The 14,830-nt window shown below is 34.5% G+C and overlaps 1 protein-coding gene across 2 annotated transcripts in view; it reads left to right on the top strand.

The window, feature by feature from the left end:
- The first annotated feature begins 4,011 nt into the window (after nt 1-4,011).
- The window catches only part of LOC129740437 (glutathione hydrolase 1 proenzyme-like), a 36,704-nt gene continuing 25,885 nt past the window's right edge, over nt 4,012-14,830 (top strand). Inside the window, exons 1-3 of one of the 2 annotated variants that reach the window (XM_055732109.1) lie at nt 4,012-4,437; nt 13,596-13,715; nt 13,779-14,024. In XM_055732109.1, coding sequence (XP_055588084.1) covers nt 4,430-4,437; nt 13,596-13,715; nt 13,779-14,024 — 374 coding nt within the window. In that variant the 5' untranslated portion in view covers nt 4,012-4,429. Of the gene's footprint in view, nt 4,438-13,372; nt 13,527-13,595; nt 13,716-13,778; nt 14,025-14,830 lie in introns of those variants that run through there. The other variant, XM_055732108.1, reaches the window with a different exon arrangement.

The following is a 14,830-nucleotide window of genomic DNA, read 5'->3' as shown; positions in this document are numbered from 1 at the left end:
CTTCGTGCTGCCTCCAAAATGCAGATTATTATATGCAGATGGCTTGAATTTTTTTTTGGAAATCAATTCTGTTGAAGACTGCAAAAAATTACAACTCTTGATCAACATGTTTGTCATGTGGTGCCGAAGAAACTTGTTAACAGTAAGCACCACAAAATGCTCCGTTATATCGTTTACTCGTTGCAAGACGCCGTTGAACTGGTGCTATACTATTGAAAATTGCTGCTTGGAGCGTGCGACATCAATCAAAGATCTTGGTGTCCTGCTAGACGCTAAAATGACATTTGTAAACCACTATGAAAACACTATTTCTAAAGCAAACAGGAACTTAGGCTACATCATGAGGATTGGTAAGGAGTTTAAAGATCCTTATTGTTTGAAAGTGCTGTTCTGCTCACTTGTGCGGTCACATCTCGAGAATTGCGTCATAGTTTGGTGCCCATTTGCTGCAAATTGGATAAACCGTTTGGAAGCCATTCAGAGGAAATTTACTCGTTTTGCTCTTCGTTTTCTGCCCTGGCAAAACCCATTGCAGCTACCACCATATCGATCCCGATGCGATTTATTAGGAATGCAAACTCTGGACCAGAGAAGGAATCTGCTAAAAACTATGTTCGTCGCAAAGATCTTACTGGGTGAAATCGGCGCTCCTGCTATACTGGAAAAAATCAACCTGAATGTTATCCCGAGAACTCTTCGATCCAGAGAACCACTGCGGTTAAACTTCCACCGAACGGGCTACGGACAATACGAACCAATCCGAGCAATGTGCTCAACTTTTAACGAATATTGTGAATGCTTTGATTATAATCTATCATCTTGCGTTATTCGTTCCCTACTTCTACATGAAATCTAAATGCCGGTTTGCTTGTTTTTGATTTGAATAATATCAGTTAAATAGTTTTCAAGTTTTCATGTAGACCTCGTTGTCAGATGAATAAACAACAACAATAATAATAATAATAATAAATCCATTAGGTAACGCTACGTACCGTCATAAAATAGTAGCCGTTTATATGGCGGTGCACTAACATTCCCGAATCTAGATTTCTAGCGCCTTTTGATGACACTGGCGATGAAGTTCCACGTTTGAAATCGAGTTGCCAGACCACCAAGCGCGAACTTGCAGTTTTCGCGTCATCATCGCATATGTGCACCAAGTTTCGCACCCGATACGGATTTGACGTTTGAGTTGAAGATTCGGATTTTAGTTCGTGGAGAGATCTGGCGTGAGCGTCAGATGTTTCGGAGACTCGCAAATGCAAATCGGACTTTTCTGATCCAGATTACCACCATCAGGCGTAATCTGGCTACCAAGATACTGGAAGCACTCCACTTCCTCAACCTGTTGTCCAGCTACCACGAAATTGGAACGATTTCCTGTGTTGATTTCTATAGACTTGGTCTTTCCGACATTGATTTTGCGACCTGCTGCCTTGGAGCTTTCGGTGAGGTCGTCGAGTTTGCTCTGCATGTCTTGTTGTTTTTGGGCGAGCAAAACAATATCGTCAGTCAGGTCAAGGTCGTTCAGTTGCTTCATTGTCGAAGGTTTCCACGACAATCCTCGGTTTGGTCTACACTCTACAGTCAATCGATCCAGTCAAGATCTCATCCATTATGATGAGAAAATGCAGCGGTGATAAAATACATCCTTGTCACACTCCAGCAGTTACCGGGATAGGTTCGGACAAGACACCGTCGTGCATGACTTTGCACGAAAATGTCTTGTATTGTACTTCGATGAGATGGATTAGTTTCTCTGGGACTCCTCGTCGTCTAAGAGCAGCGCAGATGTTTTCGTGATTCAGTCGGTCAAATGGTTTTTCGAAATCAACGAACACCAGCAGAAGAGAGTCCTGGAATCCGTTGATTTGTTCCAGTATGATTCGTAGCGTTGTGATGTGGTCCACACATGACCGTCCGGATCGGAATCCGGCTTGTTTGCCGTCGAAGTGTAGCGTCGATTTTCTCCTGGATCCTGTTCAGTACTTTGAAAGTTGTACAGATCAAAGTTATGCCACGCCAGTTACCGCACACAGTCAGGTTTTCTTTCTTCTGGACCTTTACGAGGATACCCTGCATCCAGTCGGCCGGGAATGTTGCAGTATCCCAGATGTCAGCGAAAAGACGGTGTAACATTTGTGCTGACAGGGCAGGGTCGGCTTTCAGCATTTCAGCAGGGATGCAATCGATCGCAGGTGCTTTGTTGGATTTCATGTTTTTGATTGCCGCTCCTATTTCAGCCAGCGAGGGCGTTTCCGAGTTGACGCCATTTAAGCGACTTACTGACTTACGACTTATTCTAGCTATCGCCGACATTCCTTGGACGGTCATGAATTTTTTTTCCATAACTATCCCGATTTTTAAGCAAGTTGTGACATTCTTTCCGAATGTCATTCGAGTTTTTTTCGAGTAACATTCTTTTGGAACGACATTCGCAAAAAGGAACAAAGACATGACAGCTACATGACCGTCCGTTCCGATGACAGCGACATTTTTTCTGTGTAACTGTCAAACGACATTTGTAACATTTATCACCCCTGATTTGAAATTATGAGTCCAAAAACAACGCCAGCTTCTTGTATTTGACTATTTCCTTTTTTTAGTATTTGTGTTACACCTTCAATAAGATTTTTACAAATTTTAAACATTTATTATTTTGAAAGATTGAAATTTCATACTTTTCCCTAGATACATTTCCGGTTTGTCATTGACCCGGATTTTATTGAACCGCACTTCGACGAATATGGTAACAAGTTTATCGGACATCTCGCGAGAAATCGAACGGAAGAGGATAGTTTCAAATGATAGTTAAAGAGTATTTCAATTAAGTATCAATTATATTTTTAAATTGTATCAATGCTTATCTTATATATAAAAATGGAGGCGCTTTCTTTGTGACACCATCACATATGAGTGCTCGGTCGGAATTAAGTGAAAATTGGTATCCGAGGGTTTTTCGGGTCAGAGATGGTTTGTATAATAGTTTCAAGAATCTCACTTTTTATGGAACGGGGTTCCCCATACAAAATTATCGCTTTTTCACATCTTATATATAAAAATGGAGGCGCTTTCTTTGTAACACCATCACGTATGAATGATCTGTCGAAATTAAGTGGAATTTGGTATCCGAGGGTTTTTCGGGTCAAAGAAGGCCAAAGAATAGTTTAAAAAATCTCCTATACAAAATCAATTAGAAACGAGACAAAACTCGAACAACTTGAAGTCGATTTTCATGAAAACTGATTCACGAGCATAAAGAAGTTAAATAACTGTAAAGATTTTCCAATAATTTATTAAGTAACGGGTGAAACGAAGTTTACCAGGTCAGCTAGTTTTTTTTATATTTTTTTGTAATGAAATACGTGTTTATAATGTTTTGTTTATCAAGATGTGTGCTTATGTTTGTTTATCAATAAAAATTCAAAAGTCTTTTTTTGAAAAAAATATCTTTGCCATTTTCAAAGGAGAAAATATTATCATTAAACTGCTTGACCATCCCTTTGAAAAAATATACAGAATTGAATAACTGGCCGAAAGCTTTCCCAGAAAAGTTTTGTTTTTTAATGAACCTATCAGTATTTCATAACTATCCTTAATGCATTCATGTTGTAAACTTTAGCTCAACCGATTTGCACCCTTTTCGCTATCCTGAATCCTTTAACGGAATAGTTAGATTTTTTTCGAAATGGTCAGTAAAAAGTCATGATTCAATTCAAATTTAACTTTCTGACGTTTTTGTCTGAGACAGGCTTTCTACATAACGCACATAAATTCCCACCTTATCACTTTCTCAGGTACTATCTGGGGTATTGATAAAAGCAACGTGATCAATGGTCTTCCCTACATTGAGAGATCACTGATCAGCAAGCACATGAATGAACGCGAGTTTGCCGAACCTCAATGTTCTGTTATATAATGTCCGAAATTAGCAAGTAGCAGCGTCTTCCCGAAATGAGCTGGAAAAGTTATCTCTAGCTTGGCATTCGATTCAGTTCTTTCCGCATCCTCGCCGGGAGAAAACGCGTGTCACAAGTCGTGGTGTTTGATTTTTTATAGACTTTTTTTTCTTTTTTGCGCGCGCGTTTCAACCATTCCGGTGCACTGGCCGACAACTGACAGAAACACTCCCGAGCCAGACCGGCAGTTGCATCGAAAAGTCGGGTATCCGCAAAACCATACATCAAACACGAGTTTACCTTTCTGAGTGTTCGATATTTTTTGTTACTCGCCATGGTTGTTTATTTTTAAAATTAGTATTCCCCCGATTCGGCAGACATCCAGTTACTGCTTGCATACTGATACTCACATATTGTCCAAGCCCTAGCCATTTGATCGGCCTAAGTCGTGCTTCTCAGTGTCAATGTCATATTGAATCGTTGAAAATCGGATTTTCTAACATTACTGGAGCAGAGTGCAATTGAGAAAGATGGAAAGGTAATTTATAGTAATATTCAACTATTTTTGTCACCAAAGCCCTAGTTAGTAGGTAGCTGAGTGAATGAGTCGCTACTTGTGACTTGGTTTATCGATAAGGCTTCGGTGTTTTAAATCGTTCGTAATCAATTTCGCACGATGCTTTCTTTTCTAGTAAAATAAAGCATAAAACGGTCACGAGAAATTCTACGGCAGGCACCAGGTTAGATAACACGACACGCCGAAGGTCGAATTCCGCTCTTTTTTCGCTTCGAAGAAATTGCTGTTTGAAAATTTAGAACGCAGAAAGTACCAATTGGAGTAATTTTTGGTTATGTTCGAAATAAATTTTACAGTTTTCTGTCAAAAATGTTTTGAAAGAAAAAACATAAGAGCGCTGCATACATTTAGGGGTAAAAAATGCTACAAAAAAATCTACTAGCTGAAATCATAAAAGTTTATGTTTGGATGGATGAAATTTATAAATTAACAAACGTTTGATGCAAAACAGTCATATTCCAGTACATGAAAACAAGATTCTAAAGGTGAATCATTGATTTGCATGTTAATGCATTATAACCCAGACTGGTTACTGAATTAAAAAAATATTTCGGTATCGAGTTTTGAATACGGCGAATGCGCCAACATCTCTGTTTCGAGAAAAACGAGTTCAAAGTTTGACAGCTCCATAAGCTGCCAGCAAAAATATTATTTTGTTTCCTTTATTTCTCATAAACCAAATATCCTTTAGATAACTTTGTATAATCAAAATGTAGCTCTTCGAACGTACTTTTTCACCCAACTGATAACTCAGCTTGTTTACATTTGGCACATTCGCCCAAAATTTGCTACCGATTTATTTAAAAAAAAATTTATGATTGTCCTAAAAATATTTTTCTCCAACGGTATTGGTATAGGATAATAATAGAAATATAAAGTTTGTAGGTGATATCATTTAGCCAATCCGTCATACTGGGTAAAGTATTTTACGGCATCAAAAAATGTAAAAATTGGTAAATCTATTGCTCGATTTTTTAAATTTTCTATTAAATTAAAAAATTAAAAAAAACTATCTCACGATGTGTAACTGTGTGTAAATGATAACTTTATTGCATTATATTAAAATTAAATTTCTATAAGTGTTGTGGTATGCAAATGTTGCATCTAACCCTACTGTTGCATGATACCCTGTTTAACAGTATCTGTTCAATTCTTAAATTAAAGTCTGCTTCATTTAATATTGGAACACAAACAATTGCGTGTAGTTCAGTCATTTATTAACGAATTCATAATTTGTTTTTCATACAAATGTAGCATTTTCTTTACTCTTTCATAAAAAAAATTAAAAAAATTATTCATTGCTGTTTCGAAGGCGCAGCGGCGCACACCCTTTTCGTCCACCGTTTTGGCGATTTGATTCCACCAGTTCTTCATTTGAGTCATGTGCCTAACAAGTTTTCCCTTTGCTTAAAGCCTCCGCTTCGTGATTGCCCAGTATTTCTCTATCGGCCGGAACTGGGGGCAGTTTGGGGGGTTGAGGTCCTTCGGTATTACGCTGACCCCGTTCGTTGCGTACCATTCCATAACCGTTTTGCTGTAATGGCAGCTTGCGAGGTCCGGCCAAAACATTACTGGACGGTCGTGGGCACGAATAAACGGCAGAATCCTTTTCTGTAGGCACTCTTTTTTGTAGACTTCTGATGTCATTGTCTTGTCAGTGAGAAAGACTTTGGTTTTCTGTCCACAACTGCATATCCCCTGCCAAATCATGTACTTGCGGGCGAATTTATCCGCAAACACGAACTTAAATTTTGCAGGTACATCCCCCCGAGCCGTCGCCAAATAAAATTTTTGACCTGGGATTTGCCCAAAGTCCGCCTTCACGTAGGTCTCATCGTCCATCAGAATACATCCGTCGAACTTGGTCAGCACTTGGTCGTACAGCTTTCGAGCACGGATTCTGGCCACATTGTTCTGCTTCAGCGTCCGATTTGGCTGTTTGCTGGCTCGGAATGACCTTATTCCTTCCTAAACCTAAACCTATAAAAAAATTGAACTTTCACATTGAACAACCCATTTGCTCCTTAATGCTTAAATTTGATCAGGAGAGATGTTTGTTTCTGAGCCTTCAAAAAACCAGATATTTTAAGATTTTAAAATTACATTTTAAGTAATATAAAAAAATCTCCTAATAAAAACCAAATTTAGCTTATTTGAAACTCGCTTTCAAATGTAGTAAACAGTTTTCAGATATTTTAACTTTATACTTAGTTAATGATGATTATATACAAAAATTTCATGTTGATCAAAGTTACCCCGCTGCTCAAAGTTCCCCCAGTTTACGGTACTTCGAAGTGTAGCACACTGTTCGCAAGCGAAAAAAAAACGAGATATCTCATATTTGGTCCACAATGTGTAAATTTCATGATCTCTTGAATTCTTCAACAAACTTAATTCTGAATTTTGAATCTGAATTCTGAACCTGAGTTCGAAAATTTCACTTTGAAACTGAATCAAATTTTTCAAACGATTTCTGAAATATACAAAAAATACTATTTCTGAATTTCAATCCAGATCGGAATTTTATGAGCCAAGTTTTGAAGCCCTCATTCATGAATCTATTATTTAAATTCTGTAGTTCAGGTTTAATCTTAATTCACTATTTAAATTATTTATTTTTAATCTGTAATGTGAATCAGAATTGAGATATAAATTTAAAGATCTGAATCTGACTTTCCAACTTGGATTATCATTTCTGAATTTTGTGTGAGAATAAAGTTTAAAAACTGCGAATTTGAATATTAAACAAAATTTCTCTTTTTTCATATTCGGAAAACTATTATCAAAATATTGAAAATGCGTTTGATCTCAAAAAAACATAATTCAAATTTGATATGGAATACATAACCAAATTTGAACCAGGAATTCAAAGCAGCTTTTAATTTTTGATTTCTTATGATTACTCGAACTGAAAATCAAGAATCCTGAACTGGATACAGAATCCAACATACGAAAATAGGAATACAATTTTGGTTGTGGGAATTACGGAATCAGAACCTCCGAAACGGGTTTAATTTAATTCTAAATTTAATATTCATGATGATGATGAACAAGTGCGAAAAACTTGAAAAAGTGTAGCAGAATTTGGGACTTGGGTTGGGATTTTGAGGTTTTGTCATTAGTTTTTAGTCTTGATTGTTACTCTAGATTAACTCTATTATCATAATTTGGTTCTGAGTTTTAAATTTTATGTGTAGAATAGAATACCTTGCTTGCTGTTGCTGTCTTCATGGGGGGGGGGGGGCAACCTTTTGAGACAGAAGAGCTAAAAACTTCAAATTTTAAAAATTTTAGAGATTCAAAGAGGCACAACTATTTTTTTTTTTTTTAAATAAAATAAGTATACCCCCATCGATCATAAGTTTCTAAAAAATACATTAAAATAATATTGAAGAATTTAAGGCTAATTTTAAATTCATTTAAGGCTGATGAAAAATTAAGTTATTCTTCAATTTTATTTCGAAGCTTCAAAAACAGCATCTAACTAATTGCATAAATTGGCTTAAGTAAAACCTTGTTCTGATTTTTGTTCCAGGTCACAAGACTTAAATATCTCTTCGGAACGATTTTTTTTATTTTTCTTTCAAAAAATGCGTTTGTAAACAGAAGAGCCACGGCTTCACATTAAAAGAGCCGCATGTGGCTCGCTAAGGTTGCCAACCACTGTACTAGTCTATATAGAGTTGTTTTTTTATTATTACTATAGGTATTTATTAACTAATTTTCGCTACATTGAAAGTTTTGTTGAAACGATAAATTAAAACCATATTTCAAGTGTAAAATTTACTGACGAGGTCAACTAACTTACCATGAAAGATTTAGGGATATAAAAAAATGTGGTATTATGGGGTTATGGTAAAATTGTCAGATCAGACACAAAAATCCGTTTATAATGAGCTTTTATAAAAAAAATCTGCCTAAGATTACTAAAGTGTTATTGATTACATTTATTTATGTTGATAAGAACTTTCCTCCTTACATGGCGGTGCGTTTGATGATTTGATGTTTTTTCAAGTTTTTGGGGAGTGAGGAATATTCCTGTTATTATATTTGCTGCCTTGGTAATTTCTGTTGCATAACTTAGGGCGTTTACAACACACAGTTGTCCAAAACCCAAATCAGCTGACAGAAAGTCGATTTTTGAAGCTTTCAAAACTCCACATAACCCCACTCTTATTTAACGTTGGAAAGTTTCCCACTTTTTTGGACTTGAAATATTGCAAATTAGACTGCCTATTTTTGCCAGTTTTGGAAAACTCTTTTTTTTGGTTTCGATTATAGTAGTTTTACCATTTTTATGGCATTCGCAGTTGGCGGATCGTTATTGAAAAACTTATCCGGTTCAACTGTGTTCGATGTTTTACTTTTGAGCTCGGACATCGGCTAAAGAGACAACAGGCTTGCCAACTGAGGTATATCACAAGCCCTTTTGGAGAACGATTTCGAAGAGTTGAACAACTTTTTCTTCAAATTTGACCTCTAAGCTAATAACCTCCCGGACCACGAGCTAAATTGATATTTAATTGGATCTCTGGTTCAGTTTCTCAAAAATCCACTCATAAAACATCCTTAACATGTTTTGAAGCACTATCAGTAAGAATTTCTGGTTTTTTTTTTCAATGAAGGAATAACTCCCAAAACATGATTAAATAACGATTTCTCAAATATCTTTCTGATTATTTACCAAATCATGGAAGCTTTCTGCTAGTCAAAATTCATGAGAACCAATTGAAATGTAAAAAAATATAGTAGGAAACATTCATGGTATTATTTTAAAGGTATGTAATATGGAAAAAAAAACAAAAATAAAAACAAAAGTAAAAGTAAAATTTAAAAAATAAGAAAATATAAATCTTGAAGTGCCTTATTCTTGTGTAATATGTAAATGAAGAGTTTTTTGTTAAAACAACCATTTAAAGAATTAACGATAAATTAACTTAAAAATCCTACATATGTACCTTAATATCGAAATTTTGATCAGTATTTGCTAAATTATTCAAGAAAACTCTCATCTAACGTAAAATTTCTTCACTAACGCGTTAAATAATGAAAGAGAAAGTGATCAGCACCAAAGCATTGTCAGGTCTATCAGTTTTTATTTAATTTTATTTAAATCGTTATTTTGAGATGATCTTAGAAATAATGAACATTTCTAGTATGTGAGAGATATTGCAGTAATCTGTTGGAAAATGTTAAAACAAACTACTTACTGAGCTATTAAAATTTTCCAAGTTCTTAGAAATAAAAAAACCACAAATATTCAAAAAAAATATGAAAAAAAAGTTATTTTCAGTGGAGTTATGGAAATTGAACCATTTTAGTAGGTTTCAGATTTTAAAAAAATGTTGAAAAAAGACTTTTTGCCAGGTTTTTTGAGAATTGGACTACACTGTGCAGCACATGTATTTCGCCATTATTTATGCAATTACCACAGAGCTGCATATTATTCGCTCATTTTCAACACCTTTATATTGCTTCTAATCTTTTTCTATCCATCTAGAATTTTTGAATTTTGAAATTTTATTTCATCAGAACATAAAATTCACCGATAAAGCCGTGAAATTGAATTATTAAACAAAACTAATGGTGATTAATCTTAATTGATCAAAATCTGACATCAGAATCTGAAATCTGGATCTGAAATCTGAATCTGAATCTGAAATCTGAATCTGAAATCTGAATCTGAAATCTGAATCTGAAATCTGAATCTGAAATCTGAATCTGAAATCTGAATCTGAAATCTGAATCTGAAATCTGAATCTGAAATCTGAATCTGAAATCTGAATCTGAAATCTGAATCTGAAATCTAAATCTGAAATCTGAATCTGAAATCTGAATCTGAAATCTGAATCTGAAATCTGAATCTGAAATCTAAATCTGAAATCTGAATCTGAAATCTGAATCTGAAATCTGAATCTGAAATCTGAATCTGAAATCTGAATCTGAAATCTGAATCTGAAATCTGAATCTGATATCTGAATCTGAAATCTGAATCTGAAATCTGAATCTGAAATCTGAATCTGAAATCTGAATCTGAAATCTGAATCTGAAATCTGAATCTGAAATCTGAATCTGAAATCTGAATCTGAAATCTGAATCTGAAATCTGAATCTGAAATCTGAATCTGAAATCTGAATCTGAAATCTGAATCTGAAATCTAAATCTGAAATCTGAATCTGAAATCTGAATCTGAAATCTGAATCTGAAATCTGAATCTGAAATCTAAATCTGAAATCTGAATCTGAAATCTGAATCTGAAATCTGAATCTGAAATCTGAATCTGAAATCTGAATCTGAAATCTGAATCTGAAATCTGAATCTGAAATCTGAATCTGAAATCTGAATCTGAAATCTGAATCTGAAATCTGAATCTGAAATCTGAATCTGAAATCTGAATCTGAAATCTGAATCTGAAATCTGAATCTGAAATCTGAATCTGAAATCTGAATCTGAAATCTGAATCTGAAATCTGAATCTGAAATCTGAATCTGAAATCTGAATCTGAAATCTGAATCTGATATCTGAATCTGAAATCTGAATCTGAAATCTGAATCTGAAATCTGAATCTGAAATCTGAATCTGAAATCTGAATCTGAAATCTGAATCTGAAATCTGAATCTGAAATCTGAATCTGAAATCTGAATCTGAAATCTGAATCTGAAATCTGAATCTGAAATCTGAATCTGAAATCTGAATCTGAAATCTAAATCTGAAATCTGAATCTGAAATCTGAATCTGAAATCTGAATCTGAAATCTGAATCTGAAATCTAAATCTGAAATCTGAATCTGAAATCTGAATCTGAAATCTGAATCTGAAATCTGAATCTGAAATCTGAATCTGAAATCTGAATCTGAAATCTGAATCTGAAATCTGAATCTGAAATCTGAATCTGAAATCTGAATCTGAAATCTGAATCTGAAATCTGAATCTGAAATCTGAATCTGAAATCTGAATCTGAAATCTGAATCTGAAATCTGAATCTGAAATCTGAATCTGAAATCTGAATCTGAAATCTGAATCTGAAATCTGAATCTGAAATCTGAATCTGAAATCTGAATCTGAAATCTGAATCTGAAATCTGAATCTGAAATCTGAATCTGAAATCTGAATCTGAAATCTGAATCTGAAATCTGAATCTGAAATCTGAATCTGAAATCTGAATCTGAAATCTGAATCTGAAATCTGAATCTGAAATCTGAATCTGAAATCTGAATCTGAAATCTAAATCTGAAATCTGAATCTGAAATCTGAATCTGAAATCTGAATCTGAAATCTGAATCTGAAATCTGAATCTGAAATCTGAATCTGAAATCTGAATCTGAAATCTGAATCTGAAATCTGAATCTGAAATCTGAATCTGAAATCTGAATCTGAAATCTGAATCTGAAATCTGAATCTGAAATCTGAATCTGAAATCTGAAATCTGAATCTGAAATCTGAATCTGAAATCTGAATCTGAAATCTGAATCTGAAATCTGAATCTGAAATCTGAATCTGAAATCTGAATCTGAAATCTGAATCTGAAATCTGAATCTGAAATCTGAATCTGAAATCTGAATCTGAAATCTGAATCTGAATCTGAAATCTGAATCTGAAATCTGAATCTGAAATCTGAATTTGAAATCTGAATCTGAAATCTGAATCTGAAATCTAAATCTGAAATCTGAATCTGATATCTAAATCTGAAATCTGAATCTGAAATCTGAAATCTGAATCGGAAATCTGAATCTGAAATTTGAATCTAAGCTGAATCTGAAAAAAAAAATCTGAAATCTGAAATCTGAATCTGAAATCTGAATCTGAAATCTGAATCTGATATCTAAATCTGAAATCTGAATCTGAAATCTGAATCTGAAATCTGAATCTGAAATCTGAATCTGAAATCTGAATCTGAAATCTGAATCTGAAATCTGAATCTGAAATCTGAATCTGAAATCTGAATCTGAAATCTGAATCTGAAATCTGAATCTGAAATCTGAATCTGAAATCTGAATCTGAAATCTGAATCTGAAATCTGAATCTGAAATCTGAATCTGAAATCTGAATCTGAAATCTGAATCTGAAATTTGAATCTGAAATCTGAATCTGAAATCTGAATCTGAAATCTCAATCTGAAATCTGAATCTAAAATCTGAATCTGAAATCTGAATCTGAAATCTGAATCTGAAACCTGAATCTGAAATCTGAATCTGAAATCTGAATCTGAAATCTGAATCTGAAATCTGAATTCAGAATTTTGAATGTGAATTCTTATTTCGAAGGGTCTAAATTCTCAATCTGCCACCGACCGTATCCTAGAGAATATCGTTTAAGTCTTCTAAGCCAGAGGTCATGAGATCGAGGCGCGTTTACGACATACATAGTACTCTTTCTGTTATTTTCAAGATGATAGACATAAAATTCCTTGAAAGATGTACGCTTAGTGTTAAGTAGAATTTAAATCTCTTCAAAGAAACAAGAAGTTTCACTGATGTCCTATGTGTATGTTCGTTTTAATTCTGAATCGAAATTCTTAATCTGAATTCCCAATTGTGAATGAGTTTTTTAAAATGATTCGATATTTGAATTTCGAATCTGAATTTCAAATTCAAAATCTGAGTTTAAATACCTATGATGAATTCGAAATCTTAGTCCAGAACGTGTATTCTGCCATGAGTTCCATTTCCGAATGCTGAATATAAATTCTGACTAAGAATCCTCAGTCGTTATTCTGAATTAAGCAATATTCGCTTTTATTCACCTTTTTCCATTAAGCCTTAAACATTTTTTTATGAATATATGAAATGGAATAAGAAATCGATAACTCTTGCCTGTGCCACGTGCTCGGAGCAAAAAAAAACACCGGTAGATAGCCACCAGCCACAATTGCAACACATGCGCAGTGTAATACGTTGCAGATTGCAGTTTTCCAGATGTCATTTCGCAACATAAACAACATTTTTCAAGACGCGAATGATAAATCGAACGTTTGCTTTTTATCTATCTTATCTAATAGCTCTTGGTAACATGGCTTTGAGATAGCAATACTTACAAAACAATGCCTAAGTTGTACGTAGGAAGAATGGTCTGAATTGTGGGAGACTGTCTTCTAATTTTTTTTCTTCTAATTTATTTCAGAACATCCATCACCAGCAGGAAGCATAAGAATGGAAGTCAGACTTGTGCCGGAAAAGAATCTCTCAATGAAACGAATGTTGACAAAAAGTATTGTGCCAAAAAAGATGTTAAGTCACCGAGGTAAGTTTCTAGAGAAGTTGTCTATTTAATCGATTAAGTTCTAAGCATAATTGCACTTTACAGATCTTCCATAAGCTGGATCCCACTGCTGGCATCAACTACTGTTATGCTTGCGGTGTCTTTTTATCTGCTAAGGAATCTACCCTCAGATTACCCGGCCAAACGACTTCCTCCAACTGGTGATGATGGTCTGATGCCGCCAAATCCGCGATATACCGATACAAAGGTGGTTCCTTCGTACACACCATTGCATGTTTTTAAGAATGCTGCCGTTTGTTCGGATTCTGAGATTTGCAGCCGTATAGGAAGGTAAGTGCAAAAATGGGGATAAAAATGTTGACATTTCACAGAAAAATAGAACCAACGAAGAGCTCACTTTCATTTAATGTAGCTATGTTTTACCCTTGAAGAATACAAAAGTTAGGGGTGATAAGCTCTAAAATGTTTCTTGCATAAAAAAATTATAACAAAAATATTTATTCCTATATATTAATCGTTAAAGTGTAATATGAACTTCATAATGCCACATTATAAAAGCAATGTAGGTATATACATCATCTGAATGGGTCGTGATCAATGCTGATTACGAGATTACTAATATTTATCCAAAATTATCTGAAAAAAGGCAAACAAAATGGGCTTTCTCTTAACTATAGAAAATAGCGCCTTAAAGTATGCAATGTCAATAGAGTTGAGACAAAGTTATGGAATTTTCTTCTTCTGACACTAATAAATTGAGAAATGAGAACAAACATGACCAAAATAGTCAATTGACATTCTATTTTGGGTTTTTGATTGATTTTTTTCTCCAAGGATTGGGGCTTCCTGAATAAAGGATCACGTCTTCTTCAATAAAGGATGAAGTCTCCCTTAACTTCAGAAATATGAATCGAAATTGTTTAACTCCCACGAAAATGCTTCTAGTTCATTTACAGGTTAAAGTATCGTTCTCACTTTTGGAGCATAGAAACCTGCAGTTACACGCTATCAGAAAATGTAAAAGGGGGCTAGTTGCTAAATTATTCTAAAAAGATATGTTGAGAATAAGAAAATTTCTCGAGGGTGAAAACTGCAGGTTAATCCCTCGTTAAAAAAATCGTACAAAAAAAAAAAAA

This window comes from Uranotaenia lowii, chromosome 1 (assembly GCF_029784155.1).
Source record: "Uranotaenia lowii strain MFRU-FL chromosome 1, ASM2978415v1, whole genome shotgun sequence".
NCBI classification, from domain to species: Eukaryota; Metazoa; Arthropoda; class Insecta; order Diptera; family Culicidae; genus Uranotaenia; species Uranotaenia lowii.
Note: the sequence above shows the minus strand (reverse complement) of the source record. Positions and strands in the feature narration are given on the sequence as shown.